Source organism: Plectropomus leopardus, chromosome 6 (assembly GCF_026936395.1).
Source record: "Plectropomus leopardus strain MGB_pleo_1.0 chromosome 6, ASM2693639v1, whole genome shotgun sequence".
Taxonomy (NCBI): domain Eukaryota; kingdom Metazoa; phylum Chordata; class Actinopteri; order Perciformes; family Serranidae; genus Plectropomus; species Plectropomus leopardus.
The window spans coordinates 14,142,260-14,159,199 of record NC_142181.1 but is presented as its reverse complement, the minus strand read 5'-3'; the positions used below and the strand labels follow the sequence as shown (position 1 = coordinate 14,159,199).

At 40.4% G+C, this 16,940-nt stretch overlaps 2 protein-coding genes across 2 annotated transcripts; both read right to left on the bottom strand.

The window, feature by feature from the left end:
- Positions 1-2,135: 2,135 nt before the first annotated feature.
- grk7b (G protein-coupled receptor kinase 7b) lies at positions 2,136-10,654 on the bottom strand. Its single transcript, XM_042487103.2, has 4 exons — positions 9,890-10,654; positions 8,798-9,235; positions 7,637-7,908; positions 2,136-6,117 (listed from the first exon to the last, which is right to left on the bottom strand). Exons 1-4 carry the CDS (start codon positions 10,508-10,510, stop codon positions 5,790-5,792), a joined length of 1,659 nt encoding a protein of 552 aa, XP_042343037.2. The 5' UTR covers positions 10,511-10,654; the 3' UTR covers positions 2,136-5,789.
- Positions 10,655-13,600: 2,946 nt separating this feature from the next.
- rnf7 (ring finger protein 7) lies at positions 13,601-15,767 on the bottom strand. The gene is made up of 3 exons (XM_042487053.2): positions 15,539-15,767; positions 15,350-15,397; positions 13,601-14,093 (listed from the first exon to the last, which is right to left on the bottom strand). The coding sequence occupies exons 1-3, from the start codon at positions 15,702-15,704 to the stop codon at positions 13,975-13,977; spliced, it is 333 nt and encodes a 110-aa protein (XP_042342987.1). The 5' UTR covers positions 15,705-15,767; the 3' UTR covers positions 13,601-13,974.
- Between the last annotated feature and the right edge of the window lie 1,173 nt (positions 15,768-16,940).

Here is a 16,940-nt window from a genome sequence, read left to right as displayed (position 1 = left end):
CAAATTTCAAACAATAAACCTGAGGCCCGCTTTGATCAGTTCCAGCTAGGAAAATGTCTTTTTAATTTTTTTTTTTTATTTCATCAACAGACTTTTTTTTTAGGATGATCTGCAAATCTCCTGAAAAAAAATTGCTGGCATCATTTTCATCTGTTTCTGAATCATAACAGTCAATTTTATTTAATCAAGTGACAACAATCTCTTTATGCGGTGAGATTTTTTTCCCTGCTTCAAATATAAATCAGCATGTGTAAATGTCTTGATTCACATGTCATATATCATTATATGGTTCATGACATCAAAAGTCTTACACAGGGAACTAGATTTATTTTTTGGCTCCACTGGTAGATTTCCTTTTTTTTTTAGAAAAATAAATATTGATGTCTGAACATGAGATTAAATGACAAAGACAGATGATTTTTGCAGTAAAGGGACCAAACATGGTGCAGAGATAGGACGAGGGCTCAGAGTGTGGGACTGTCTACGTGTGTGCGTGTGTGTGTTTGTGTGTGTGTGAGAGATCAGGCTCTATCCATGACGTTGTCCAGCCCCTGGCAGTGGAAGGGGTCTGAGGTCTGGGCGCCATGGAAACTGCCCATTGGGCCTCAGTGGGGAAGAAACATCATGCACACACACACACATTCTCTGTTTCTGTTGGACCGCCCTTGCAGGAATTCACGTATTTGTGGAAATGTTAAGAATTCAAGCAATGAAGCTTAGAAAATTGAACGCTGACCAAAAACTAAACACTTCCTAAGCGGCAGTGGGGTCACCCTGGTAGCTCAGTACGATGGTGTTCCTCTCGACACAAACGTATCTACAAAGATTTCAACCAACGAAAAACACATTTTGAACCCCAAAAATCACACTAACAGTGAGTACGAGACAGCGAGCAGCAACCCTCTTCCTCCTTCAATCTCTCTCCCACATGGCTGGCTCTCACTTTCCCTCAGCAGACAATGGCCCCTCTGTCTTTACTGTTTAACCACTTTCTCACCTATACTAAACGCTCACACACACACTTTCGCAAACACACCCTTGCGCACACACAAATGCATAGATGGACACAAATCAATTTTCCTGTTTGCATCTACGGATACACAGACACACACGTGCATGAATGTACAAATACAGACACACATGTGCATGAATGTACAAATACAGACACACACTCACAGCCAAAGAAAGGAAAAAGCAGCAATATCTCTGGTGTGATACCATCCTGAGGATGCCAGGGCTGAGCTGAAGTGTGGCACATGCCTTTGATGTGAATCCAGAGCATGGGCATGTAACAAACGCAGATACCAAATTACACCCTGTCCTGCTTTGATCTCTAAAACCCCATGCCTGCTTCTACAGAGGTAATAAGATTGTGTGTGTGTGTGTGTGTGAGAGAGAGAGAGAGAGATAGTGTGTGTGTGTGTGTGTTTAGTCCAATGTGTGTGTACATCTTTGCCTGCATGATCAGCATTAACACAAGTATGAAGATAAATCTGCATGCATATGTGTGTATCTGTATGCACGACTGCAAGTGTGCAATGACACGAGCAGTGTGTGTGTGTGTGTGTGTGTGTGCGTGTGCATGAGTGTTGCAGAGTGGCTCGCACAGCGTCTGTATTGGAGGGCAGGAGTTGGAGCGTCCACCCGTGGGGAACTAAACCCTGGCAGAGGCTTGTAGGCACCTGGTAAAAACATGTTCCTGGAGACCTTCTGCCGAGTTTGTCTTGTCGTCACGTCGTCCACAGTGGACTCCCCACTCTGCCTTTGCAGCCGACTACGATCAGGTTGCGTCTTGGATTTCCATCTGAACCACCCTCTAATCTCATGACAGTCGAGCGTGAACGGAACCACTTCTCAGCCCTGTAAGGTCAACCCCCCTCCTCGCAGGAATTAGCACAACACATGTTTATGTGTCGCTCATTACCTTAATGTGTCTGAGGTTTTGGAGTGATGCACTGAGTGATGGATGATTCAGTCTGAATCAAATATTGAAGTGACGTTACGCAGTCATCATGAATGCACTGTGGTTACTATAAAGGGAGGGCTTCCTTTTTTAGAATAATAATTTATCCAAATGGCTGTTTGGATATGTGATGATAGATCAGTCAGAGATCATCACTTTGAATGGCGTTAATTTGAAGTAGTGATGCACAATAATACCGGCACATCATCTGTATCGGCCAACATGCTGATTTCTGCCGATATGACAAACAGATTTTTATTTTTTAGATTTTTTATTGACAAAAACATCAAACCTAAGTTTAAGCATTTTTCTCATTTTACACAATGACCGAATATTACACACACTGAAAAACATTACATTTTATGTCTCCATCTGCTGGTTGGCCATCACAGTAAGAGTATGCATAATATGATGTTAATTCCACTACAGAAGAGACTTGATGATCACCAAAATTATATGGGAAAAAAGTGTATTTAATGATTATCGTCCAAATAAGTTTTTGTATATCAGAATATCAAATATTGACAAAGAATCTAATACTGTGCATCCCTACTATGAAGACTTATTTGTAAACAGAAACCATACAGCAGTGTAGCACAAAGACTTACTTTATTTGCAAAAGCCTTGCATTTCTTTTTCATTACAACCCATAAAAAATCTCTTGGCTTGAAGTGTTTTAAAGAACACCAAGAAAATATAAAAAGCTATAAATAGCATAAAAAATCATTACAAACCAAAAAGGTCACATAGAATATTAGAAAATGATATGATATATTAGTATTATAAAATCATTCAGATATTACAAAAAATTATTGGCACTGTTCTGACAATGCTGCTCTTTATTAGAGCAAAACTAAAAAGACATGTGTGACACAGTACATCGTCATTTAAGACTAGAGGAGTGGGACAAGGTAAAACTGAGGCATTAATTATAATTTGAGTCAGAAACAGGACACCTGAGGGAACCTGGTGGCCCAGAGGTCTAAAGGCCAAGACACACCAAACAGACATTAAAAAAAAAAAAAAAAAAGTAGTGGTGACGAAGGCTAACTGTTGCACTGTTGCTTCACCTGTATCTCGGCCAAAAAGCTGTGCTTGAACACACGACAAAGTCTTAAGCCAACCACCAACCAACACCCACGATTTGTGCCTGCAACAGAGAAAATCCCTCTAAAGCAGCAGGCGGTGATAAACTGTTTTTGTCATCCAAAAGGGGAAAATGGAAGACTAACGTGACAGATTCGAGACTCTAGTTAGCCAGTTAGCACATTAATAACTAGTGAATGATAACTTAAACCATAACGAAGTGTTTCTACTCAAGATCCTTTTGGCGAAAAACATAAACTTACCTAATATAACTAGTTTGTTTCAGTTTTCTGCTCTCGTGACTTTAGTTGTTTGTGTCTTTCCTCACTTCCATTTCTCTTGATGTGCATGTAGCTGAACAGCCACCAACTGGCTCTGCCATCTCCGAAAAAGATGAAAAAAAAAAGCTAACAAGAGGCGATTAGTGCCAATGTTGCAGGACACACTGCCAAAACTAGGTGGACAGATGCTCACCCACAGCCCAACATCAACCAACAGACAGCTGTCGGTTTGGTGTGTCAGGGGCCCTAAGGTTTGAGTCAGCCAGGAACCTTTGTCACAGGTTACTCCCTCTTTCCCTCCTCTTTATGGTCTCTATCAAATAAAGGCAAAAATAGCTGTAAAAAGAAAAAAAAAACAGAAAAAGAAATCTCCTGAGTTTCTTAATCATCCTGAGACGAAAGCTCCCAAATTAAACAATGTCCACTGAGCATCTATTTGTCTGACATTTAGATTTGAGTTATTCAAGGTTAAAAAGTGAAAGTTTCGAGTCCGATCTCAACCTAGATGAAAGAGTAATCTGTGTACATGGCAAAAAATAAACATTCAGAATGTAAACATGGAGGTATGCAGTGCTTTTCTTAATTATTTACAGGGTTTTTTTTAAAATGTATTTTTAGTATATTTAGTGTTTATTTTAAAATAAAATTGGGTTACGTGGAGCCAAACAATTCGGGTTTATAACAAAGGCTAAAGCTTGGAGACAATGTTTAATGACGTCTGTTGCTCAGTGGGTATTGTCATGCTGTGGGAAACGAAGTCCACATGGACACAAGCACCATCAGTGAAAGCTAAATGTTATTGCGGTTTTAAATAGTAAGCATTTCTGTTTAAGGTAGTGTGTAAACAAGCTGATTTGGGGGGTAATAAAGGGGTTGGTATTGCCTTGTTAAAGCCAAAAAAATTCAGTGCTAGCATCTTTTTTCTTTTTTTGGCGGAAAAACTATGACAACTTGTCTCCCAGCATCCCCTCGTTAAAGCTAAACGAGTCATCCAGTGCTTGTAAATACCGCAGCGGCACAGCCAGAATAATGGGGGTGATGAAGAGTGCTGCGGGAGGTTAAACGCACTTCATGGTTGTCTGGCGGCACTCAGTGGTGAACGTGTGCTACTGAGAGACTTCACTGAGGTCATGTTACACTTTCCACTCACAAAAGGCACTCATGGCATTTATGTACGTATAACAAATGTGGCACATTGCTGCAAATACTGATAATAATCCTGCAACTATTCAGTGACATACAACCAATATGTGGCTTGTTTACAAACACATGTAAACACTCAGGGCTGCCAAAATGGCTGAGTGATGTAATGGAAACTATGCACGCACTGGGGTCTGCTGTCTCACCAGAAATAGAAGGCAAAGTATAAAGCAGCAGTCACATTACAATGTCAGCGTGTGTTTCCATCTGGGCATAACACTGAAATCAAAAACTGTGGTTTTATTTTACCACTGAGGCAGGTGTCCCATCATGTTTGGATGGGCATCAAGATGATTCCTCTTTAGGAGGAAAATACATGCAGATTAAGGAAAATAGCTGCTAAAAAGGGTAAATGAGGTGCTTCATTTGGTGCTATAACTAATACTTTGGGAGTGTAAAAGAAATTGAAGGACATTTGTGCACGACTTAGGAATATTAGCTTTGGTTAATTTTTCTTCTGATGGGCCAACACCCATAGACCAGAAATCTGATCATTTTTAGGAAAATTTTAAAAAGATGTAAACTACAGGAGGCCTTTCCTTTAAGTGCGCTGCTCCGTTGGCTCAGTGAGCTTCAGTGCTGCATTTCAAAGCACTGTCCATTTAGAGGTGGTGACATTTTAATGTTTAGTGATGTAAATGTCTTGCACTTTATTTTCAGTTGGCTTTTCGTTTGGCTGCATGAAAACATGCTTGGTGCCAAAACTTTGGTCTCCACTTGTTTCTTGGTCGCTCCTATGTAGCTAGCGGTGCTCCTCAAAAGGCAATTACAACCAGCAACGCTGCTACGGTGGCAGAATATATGGCTGCGGAAGAATCGTGCCCAACATCTGGTCTCCCCCAAGGCAGCCGCAGCGAGTAAGGGACTTCATTTCAGCCACAAAACCCTTTTAGCATTCTGAGCACCACTGAGACTGCTAATGGTGCTAACAATGATAACAGCGATAGTCAACACTGTTAAAGGTGTTTACGCCCGAAATGTAGCCTCTTACTCACCAGGGCAAGCTGGGGGGAGAAAGGAGGTAGATGAGCCCGATGTTTTCACAGCAACACTGTTGGTACCGGACAACATTATTCATGGTAATTGCCAAAGGAGCTTGCACTGCGAGCTATCAAACTGAAGAGTAACAAATTTAACCTAAAGACCAACATGTTTACTGGTCAAAAATAACTTCAGCAGTTAACCGATTAACCGTTAAGATTGACTTCCCTTGTATTGTTTTGCGTAGTTGTAGATTATGATGATTATAAAAAAATGCCTTACACAATAATGCACATCCTGGATTTCCACACAGTCTCACAGCCGAGGCTGTTCATTTTCGGGTTGCTCAATTCGTCAAACACTCCGCTGTCGATCATCTCCTTCTGCCACTGGATGGACACTGCGCCTGTGCTGAACTGCTTGAAGAATTTCTCATCCTTGGCCTCAAACTTAATATCCTCGATCTCTGAGGAGTCCCTGAACTTGCCCATGTCCTTGGCATAGACCACGTCGGATTTTGGCACCCAGGGGGGCTCCAAAAGCCCGGCCTCCAGACGGAGGAAATTGATGCTCTTGAAAAAGTGATGGTTTCTTGGGTCTTCACCACTGGTATTAGAAAGACGCAAAAGACATTTAATGAGAGGACTGAGAAAATGAGGGTATAAATGCAGAAGGCGAGTGAAATAATTTATCTGGGCAGTAAAAGTGTTCATATGGGGCATTAAAAGTTAATATAATGTAGCATAGAAAATTGGGTAATTAATTTAACAGAGTAATAATATTAATAGCTTCATTATACAACACCTTAACAGAGTTGTAGTAAAAAAGGAACAAAACAACCACTAAAATAAGAAATAAAAGAATGCAACTTAGCTCTCTTGTCTTTGTAGAAAAAGCACAGGTGTTACTAATAACACTAAAGACGTCTCTGTTATGTTCGAGAGCCTCAGTGGGAGTGTTTAAGCGTGTGGGGCACAAGGATCCTGAATTCAATGTGCTTCAGTGAAATTCAGCCATCATTCATTTTATTATTTAAACCTGTGCTGTTCTTACTGTGATATCTCAAAATAGAAATATGTGAAAAAGGCATATTATAAAAAAGTATTTGTTTTATCTGTTAGGATGGGACAACTCACATCCTGGTTGTTAGTGCACTCATAAAAGTTCCAGCGTGAGCTCCGTCAAATTTCGAAGAGGTCTTAAGATGACCCTTAAAAGGGGTCAAAAAAGTCAGACTTCTCTCTGGTTTTAAGTGTTGTCCCTTGAATCATGAGCAGTGTCAGAGGCCTAATCGGTGTGCAGGGCATTAATAAGGAAATAAAATGGCATGAAAAAATGTAACAATGACTCATGAGCATAATATAAAACAATGGGCCACTGGGCACTGGTATGCAGAAGGTCCCACCGCCTCGTCTACATAGAAACAAGAAACAAACTTTTCTGTTGCTGTTTTATGTTTCTGTCTGGTTGTGTTTTTGAGGTAATTTTGTGTCTTTTTTGGTTGTTTTGTGTCTCTTTGCGGCAGTTTGTGTTTTGTTGTAGTCATTTTGAGGTTATTTTGTGACCTTTTTGGTTGGTCAGTGGTTGTTTTGCCCCGTTTTGTAGTTATCTCTCCTTAGTCGTTTAGAGTTTTGATGGTAGTTGCATTTTACAGGCGAAGGTGGGGGGTTGTGTGTTTATTTGTTTTCCTAATAAATTCAGTATCCGCTGGTTCTGGTAAGAATGTAGTGCTTCATGTGTAAGTTCATTTCTATTATCCTTCACCTCTGAATCTGCTGTCCAGTACTTCCTAAATTTTTTGGCGAATACAAAAACACTGAACATTTCGATGACTTGAGAACCGTTCCATGTGTCGTTTTGGGATTATTAGATTTAAATCATTTTACATAATTTTTCTACTAAAAAAGAAACTCAGGAGGAGTCAGATAACAACCTTTTTGTGTAGCAGAACCATATACTTAGTCATTTTTCCTGCTCTTTTAATTTTCTTGTGGCTCCTTCAAGTTTTAACTTGGCATGGCACTCCTGGGTCTGTTTCGTTAAGGACTGTATGCTTTCATGGGTGCAAAGAAAGTTATACATTTTCTTGATTATGATGTCTACTCTTCTAACCTTTTTTACTCACCGGCTCCCAAGGCGATTAGTCACCTTCTTCTTGAGGAGGCGGCTGATGATATCTTTTGTGGGAGCATCAAAGTTCTTGTGTTCAAACTTGCACTCATCCTCCAGAGTGCGACGAGTCACCTCCTCATTTTGCACCTTTTCTCTGAAGTCTTTAAAAGGCAAACGTGCGGCCACCATCTCATAGAGGCTGCAGCCCAGAGCCCACCAGTCCACAGACGTGCGGTAATACTCCTGCTTCAGAATCTCAGGGGCCATGTAACCAGTCGTACCAGCCTGTCAACACACAGAGCGAAGAGAGAGGAGGATGAGGGAGAATTCAAATAGACTTTTCTCTACTTCTAGGGTTAACTTTAATTTTACAGTCTGTGTAGTTATTCAGCTTGAGTTGGATTTTGGGGACCAGGACAATAATGAACCACTTGGTATGTTTTTGTGCTTTTGTGTAAAGTCATTCATTCATTCATTCAACCTGCACTTGTATGGCACCTTTCTTGTCTCGTAGACGACCCACTCTGCCTCCAGAGAGAGATTTTAAACAGAATTTCTGTTGGATAGAAGTATTCGAGGCTGGACAGAATATTCTAGTCTGGTTCTAGTCTGCTTTCATGTGATGGAAAACAAAATTAATGAAACATGGAGACAAAAATACAGACAGAAGAATGTAATGTGAAACAATGAGACGCTGTTACAGCAAATAATGCTGCACTAACTGGCCTCCATTAGGACGGTCAGCTGACAAATGAAACAATGTTCGCTCTGTATCCCGAGTGGAAGCCTGCTGTGAATCTCCTGACTCATCTCCTTGGATAGACACGTGGAGGCCATATCTGGTATTAGTAGTGTAAAAGATTAACCAGCTAATGCTAACAGGCTCTACAGTCTTCTGCACATTTCTTGATCAGTGTAGCAGCCAAGTTTGGATGAGTTCAGGCACTCTTTAATAGGATTAATCCGAGGGCTATGCTCTCTCATCTGTCTGTGAGAGCAGGACTAAGAGCCACCATATCGACTCCTGGTACGATGTTTGTAGTGATGGGCTGGGGAACAGATGCACAGGGTAGAAGAGAGCAAGAGATTTCATAGGACAAACCACAGAGAGGCTTTGGAGAGTGTGTTACAGCGAGCACTGTAGGTTAATCTATGGGCAGGTCATTACACTAACCCTCTGGCAGATCGTTTTGCCGTTCGGCAGCTCCACAGCCAACCCGAGGTCCGACAGCCGACACTGCCCTTTAGCATCCAGCAGAACGTTCTCAGGCTTCATATCCCGGTACAAGATGTCCATGGAGTGCAGGTGGAGCAGTCCGGTGGTTATCTGAGCCATGTAGTAAACGACACGCTCCAGACGAATTCCCCGCACCCCAAGCTCGTAGATGTGGAACCTGAGGTCTCCTCCGTTCATGAGGTCCATGACCAGGCACAGGTGGCTCTTGCTGTCGTAAGCGTAGGCCAGGTTTACAATGAAGAGGCTGTTGACTTTCTCAAGGATCTCCTTCTCCTGAAGTGCCAGCCTCTCGCTTCCTTTCTTCTTCAAGCGCCGCTTATCCAGCTTCTTGCAGGCGTACATCTTGCCAGTGTGTTTCACCTGCACCGCACACACCTGCAAGACAGAGGAACATGACTTTAGATTTTGATAACTTTTTATAACTTCTATTGAACAATGGAAATGCTAAAAACATAGTGTAACAGTGGCACAAATAGAGAAAATGTTAAGGTCAGCTCAGTGCACATAGCAATAGCACATACACATTACATAGCAATATCAAACTAAACTGTGCTAAACTTAACTGTGCTAACATAAACAGCAGAAAGGTATTCATCATACAAGACCAAGTAAGGCCTGTAGAAACAAAACTCCTGATACGCCTTTCCACAAAACTAGCTCTAGTCCTTCGGGTTCCAAAGCAATTTAGTTTTGGTCGAAATGCTCTGAGCGGTTCAAAATGCAATGTGGAAACTGAGAGGGCAAGGAGCGACTTAAGTTACCTAAAAACAAGCAAAGAAAAAAAGTGAAAAACAAAAAACAAAACAGACAACAACAAAAAAGAGAAAAGAAAGAAAGTGCTTTTCTGTGACCCCATTTTAAATAAATAATATAATAATAATAATAATTAAGAAAATTATAAATATAATTTCCTGGACAGTTTTCCCTAGTTTTTGATCATGTTTTTTTTCAAAATACTCAACTTTTAGATCACTTCCACTTCCTTTTGGATCAGAGATTTACACATTTATTCATATTTCTGGCACCCACCTCACCAAAGCCACCTTTTCCCAAAGTCCTAAACTCATAAAAGTATTTGTCAGTGACCCTCTGCTTCTCGTACTCCTTCCATTGCATGAACCTGTAAAAGAAGGGGCTGTTGAGATACTCCGAGAAAGGTTTTCCCCTCAGGAAGTCTCTTGTGGCTTCTCTTATCTGATCCAATATCTCCTCATCACAGTTCTTGTTTGATAAGTCATTGCATCTGTCAGCTGCCTCTGCAGTAAGGTAGGAGAGAAAACTCTTGGACTCAGGCTTGCAGAACTTAGAAACGAGACTCTGCATGGCCTTCTCCCGGGCTTTATCCTCAGCAAAGCTCCAGTCATTCAGCTCCTCCAGGAACTCTGCAGTGACCTTGTACTGCGGGTTGGAGGCCAGGAGAAACTGCTGGAACAACTTCTTCCCAATAGGCTGTTGCTCACACAGTGACTCGTAGTTCCTCCCCACCGCTGCCACAAGAGTAGAGGACATCCTTGGCTTGGGCAGCATCAGGGAGTGCCTCTGTTTCCTCAGTTTATCATGATCTATGTGCTGAGCCCTCAGGTAAGCAGTGTTGGCCACCAGGTTGTCCAAACCCGGCAGGTCATCCATTTTGGATGTGTCCTGGGACATACCTGCAGGTAGCTGGGGCCTGATCAACCATGATGCTACAACTGACTCATCTGCATGTTCGAGGCACAACTGAGCACCTGCTTCCTGAACATCCTACATCTCCTGTGCCACGCCTCCTACAGCATTAAAAGTACCAATGTCCTCTGGGATGTGTCGTCAGCTAAGCGTCTTTACATGCTTATTCGTAGACAGCACTAAGGGAAAGCAACTTATGTGGTCTGAACTTAAGAGGCTTTGAGCTCGTCTATTTTTAGAAGATGCAAAGTGCATTGATTGTGCTGCCAGCATTACACGATGAGGTGGCAGATACTGTCCTTCACAAGTTTTGGCTGATAGCAGCTCGTTCTGAGACAAAGAAGCCACAGAGGAAGCTGTGTTTGTGTGATACGTGCAGTAATGAAGTGATGCACATGTCATAGATTATTATTGGAGAGAGAGAGAGAGAGGGAGTGAAGGCTTTGCTAAATTAGTCCTAATTGGTTAAGTAAGCTGCCTAAGATATTAATTTTCCTGACTGACTTTTGAAAAAGCTGTCAGGGGAGTGAAAGCTGTGCACTCAGTTACTAAGCATGACAAATCTTATATTTGTAGGGGGAGCGATTTTGAAAAGTACATCTTTATCTGTGCTCCCTTTAACCATATAATTGTACTAAACACCTCTTAAAAATCACTTATCACCTGAGCACCTATGCAAATATTGCAATTCCTTACAATAGACCTGCTTTACACCTGCAGAGCTGAAATGATACAATGTCCCCGCTGCACCCTTAAAGGGACAGTTCTCCCCAAAATCAAAACTACATATTTTTCCTCTTACTTGTAGGGATATTTATCAGTCTAGATTGTTTTGGTGTGAGTTGCTGAGTGTTGGAGATATCAGCCAACGTGATTTTGGCTGATATTTCCAGTATAATGGAATTAGATGACACTTGGCTTGTGGTGCTCAAAGTGCCAAAAAAAAAATTGTAAAAAAAAACTAAATGGCAACGTCTCAAAAAACAATGGCTCGGTTATTTAAGATAATCAACAGGCCTCTCTGTGAACAGTTTCAGGTAGGAACTAACTTATATCCACCAAAACAACTTGTCTTTGTGACAGTGCGAGATGTAAATGTTAACGGCGTCCTCGGCTGAACTGTATTGTTAGCTAGCTCAGTGGTGCTAGATGAGCTAGTAGTAGATGCACAATTCCTTCTGTGCAGTGATACAGTTGGCGGGTGAGTTTTGTTAGAAAGAGAGTAGTTTCTTCATTAAACTGCTCACAACAGGCTCTTTTGATTATCTCGAGTAACTGGGTTATGATTTCTGCCAAGAGACATGGTTTTTGTGTTTTTTAAATGTATTTTTTGAGCACTTTGAGCATCACAAGCCGAGTGCCATCTACTTCCATTATACTGGAGAGAAGGCAGACATTTCTACAGCTGACATCTCCAACACTCACCAATTCACACCAAAAAAAATCTAGATTGTAAATAGCACTACCGGTAAAATATGTATTTAAGGGGTGAGCTGTCCCTTTAAATGAACAACTCTCTGACATATTTAATATTTAATAATATAAGCTTTACAGATGTAGTGATTGTCACTTGCAGTATCAAGTGACAATATTTGAGCATCAGCAGGCACAGGTACTTCTGCTAGCTGCACAAGAATTTGCCTCTTTGGGGACAAAATAGATTTCTTGACCTTCTTGTCTTTGACAGGTATTTCTATTTTATTATCAGCAAATGTATTGCCAAACGTATTTGGTTACATCACCTTGAGCTCCAGGAAATTGTTTTCTCAACTTTTACAGAACAAATGAATGTAAAAATAACCGTCAGGTAGTATTTCAAATATTCATTAGCTGCAGCCCTTATACCTGTAAAATATCACGCCAGGTGTCCTCATTTGACTTGACGGCACTGAGAGAGGGAGTGCCTCCCGTTCACTTCCTCCACGCGGTCAAGAGGTTTGAAGCAGCGACCTTCCAGTCATTAGCCTAATGTCTAAGTGAATTACCCCGATCAGTCGTACCCAATTACAACAGTCCCTGACAAGGAGGCTGTGATCAGTATTATTTTTTTTTTAGAGGGAACACTGCGTTGTCCTACATGAATGTGACAGCAGAAAATCAGTGAAACATTTCTGTCGGTGTATGTGCTCAGGTGTTAATTATACATCTATTATTGGGATTTTATTCCTGCGTCATCGATCTATGCATCATTAAAATGTTGTAAAGGTGGATCTTATCTCGACAAATGTGCACTGTCTGCTAATTTCATTTAAAACAATGCATATTATTCATCTTTAATGGATAAAATGTTGATCTGAAAAGTAACTATTGCAGTCAGACAAATGTGGAGTAAGAGGTAGGCTGAGAAATCTTAGTTACATCCCACCACTGCTGATTTGAATAGGTTAAGTGTGAAACTGGAACAAGGCCAGCCTCACCATACACATATAACAACTGCTAGTGGTTAGCGTGGCCGCTGTCCAGGTAGTTCACTTTGACTGCCGAAGGACTTACGGCATTAAGGTGACATAAGGAGTATGGACTCGATCCCTAAACCGGACATCGATGTTCAGCAGGTGCTAAGTCATTGTGAACTTCATGGATGATGTTCAGATATAAAAAGGTTTTTTTTTCCAAAAAAGCAGATTAGTATCACTGTAAAATGTCTAAGTTTTGCCCAGCCTGAGCATCATAATAAAACATTTTAGATGCGTAAAGAACATTAACATGCTTTTCCACAAGACGTTTCCTTCACTGCAAAAAAGAGGCTAAACTTCTGGAATCAGAAATGTTGTCTGAACCCAAGCAGCAGTTCAAGAAACCAGTCTGCTATTTAAATTAGAGACTGTCTGATTAAAGACTAAGTGAAAATTTGTATAAAACTTGGCAAGATTTAATTCTAGATTTTGGAACTTTGCAAATGTTTGCTCCTGGTGATGACATATTTTCATCAGTAGCAAAAAGTCCAAACCAATGTGTGCTTTCCTTCAGAAATAAAACATTTGTTTTAGAACGACACACAAACATCCATAATTTCCCTTGTTTAAAGGAATTGTATACCAAACTCATTCATGTTACCGGATGAAAGAATGCATATTTTTACAGCTATACACAATTCTTTATTTTTTAAAAAGACAGTCACATATTCAAGATGTGCTGAATACCACCACAGACAATAAAGTAAAGCTAACATCTGACCAAACACTGCAACGAGGTCCGTCCTTCTCTTCACGATCCATCCAGCCACATCAACCAATCAGTGACCAACCGACCTGTGCTGCTTTAATTTTGTCCATCGTCCTCCTTTGACACCAGGACTACTGGAACATGCATTCATAAGTAGGAGGACAGAGAGTTGTCGGTGTCAGTGTTTCTCTGCACAGGACGCTGCAGTGATCATTGTCAAGTCTGTCACCACTTTCGGGTGCTTACAGGTGTCGTCAGAGAGTCAGACCACCTGGAGATGGAGCTTATTTGCCGATTCTCTGAACGACCCAGTCCTGCTGACAGAGGGGACAGCGATTGTTCTGCTTCACCCAAAGGGACATGCAGCAGTTATGGAAGGAGTGGTTGCACTCGCCCCACACAACTGTAAGAAGAAGACAGAGGACAAAGGGAAAGACAATGAATGAGTATAAACAGAGAACAGCTTAGAAAATACAAAATATGAAAGTACAACCTTACTCATTGTAAAGGTCCCGTGTGTAGGATTTAGGGGGACATATTGGCAGAAATAGAATACACTAAGTATGTTTTATGTAGTGTATATTCACGTGAAAATAATTAGTGTTGTGTTTTCCATATGAGCCTTATATATTTGCATAAGGAGTGGGTCCTCATTTATGGAAATCACCATGTTACACTGCCATGTTTCTACAGAACAGACCAAACATTTGCATTTTTGCATCAGCCGCTGTAGTAAGATGCCCATCTGCACCTAGCAGCGTCGAGTTAAACTGGTTTTAACATGAAGTGCTTTTACAAGGTTAAATAACCTGGTAGTTTGTTTTGGAGAAGCAGAGACCTCTGCAGATAATTAGGCTCCTGTTCAAACCTTCTCTACATTTGGATCTCACGAAAAAAAGATTATTTCTAACATGAAACTGCTTTATTCAGCATTTCTTGAAGTCACCAGTTTGTTTTGGAAACTACAGATAATTCAGCTCATAGTAAAAACCTCTTGAACAATGAACACTGAGGAAATTGTAACGTGGGTAAGGTTTCAGCTGGTTGCAATTTATGCAAACATGTTTCACATTTCACCTTAAAAAAATGGTGAAATTTTAAAAAAACAACATCTCCTACAGACACAATCATTGGTATCTAGTGTATGTCATCCTTCCTGTAATTAAATAACGTATGTTTTCTAAAAAAAAAACCCCACAAATACTAAATAAATATTAATCTTGAGAAAGTCAACTGTGGAGGGCCATTCACACTGAATGTAGCCCTGATGTGTTTTACTGTTAGCTGGATAGGTTTCTTGTGATATTAATATAATAATATAATTTCAGCAGTTCTGAAGTCAGACCTTGTCACACTTAGCATGCTAAATACACCTGTTAGGAGGCAATTTACTCACTTTAATGATATGTTTGATATATTTCATGCATACAATATAATGACACTATAATCCAATGCAACTTCAGGCTATTGTCATCCATTTGCTTTGCATAAAACATGACAATTAAACACCCCGCCCTCTGATTAGCTAGCTGTTTCTTTGACAGCTCCCCAAAAACTAGCTAATATTAGCTTGTTGGATTAACCTGCTAACCAAACGTCAAATGCTTGTTTCGTTATTAAACTCCAGTTTGGTGTATTTCATGGCCCACATTGTCTTACCAACACAATCCTCCTGTTTGTTTTCCGCCTGGCATCGAAGACAAGCGTCTACAAAAATAAAGAAAAGCATGTTAAAGAGGCACTGTGCCGGTGACTTCAGGTATTAATGGTAACATTAGCCCCGTTAGCTACATTAGCCAGTGCCCGAGCTAAGCTAGCAGACTAACAGCGTCTGTTTCTCGGACTCACCCATCACTTGTACCCGGCAAATGGCACAAGTATCGCACTCAACGTCCCAGCTCCACATCGCCACAGCGTTCCACTTCTTTAGGGAAAACATCTTGTCCCCGCCCGACTTAGAGCCTGAAGAAGTGTTGTGAGAGAGGACGATCCCCGGCTCATCACCGTCATCCATCTCTGCTGTCCGGTATCTGCGGTAACGCTAGCACGGGCTAGCTAAGCTAAACAAAATGGATGAAATGCTATGCTAATGCTAGCTGGGTTAGCAGACGTCTTGTCTCCATAGCGACGAAAGATGGCGCTGTTATCCAGAATATATAGTCTCTCTGTTATGATAACGATAATATACACAAACACACTTTGATAAAATACCAGAATACGAAGACAAAAACATGAAAAAATAAAATAAAATAATATGCTATGCTAATGCTAGCTGGGTTAGCAAACGTCTTGTCTCCATAGCGACGAAAGATGGCGCTGTTATCCAGAATGTAGTCTGTCTGTTATAATAACTTAAAATACCAGAATACGAAGACAAAAACATGAAAAAATGAAATAAAATAATAATAATAATAACATTATTATTATTATTATTATTATTATTATTATTATTATTATTTATACTTGCAGTTTTAATTCTTTCTATTTTTTAAGATTTTGTAAAAGGTCACTGAACAGACAGAGTTCAGAGGGGACAAGTCATCATGGATGTAATGTGGATACTTATTCCTTATTGAATTTTCCATCTCCTAAATTGTAGGCCTGGTGCCACCTTCCAGTTGAGTATTCAGTGAAATCACATTTCTTCAAAAATTCATGTTAAGTAGATTACATTTTTTTTTTTTAGATATGAAGCTCAGTGTTAGTTTACTTAGGCAGACTTTATGCATCATTTATTCACAATTCTTCTCTCATCTCACCATGATCTCTATCAGTTAATCGTGTTGCTACTTAAAACTTTATATCTGTTCTTCTCTCTTCTGCTGTCAGCTTTCATTTTAAGAAGAATTGTTGCATCTAGTCATCCTATCCAGAGCAAAGGACGAACTCATCAAAAGCCCTCTTTCTTTTCAAACCCTCAGTTCCCTCTGCGTCTAATCCCATCGCCACCACCAGTGTCCTGGGTCGGGAGTTCGCTATTCTACTACAGCTTCACCACTCTCCTAAAATATACGACATCATAGTGAGGTCTTATTGCCGAAAGAAAGTTCACATTTGTCATTATTTTGTGCACATGTAAATAAATATTCAATTCACTCAGAATGAGCTCTCTCCTGATTTAAATAATGGTATACATATGAGATAAAATCCTGTGTGTGTTTATGAGAAGTGATAGTCTGGAGATTCATCTTCGAATAATGTACACCAAATGTTCAAGACTTTTTTTATTTTATGTTATGAGTCAATGTGC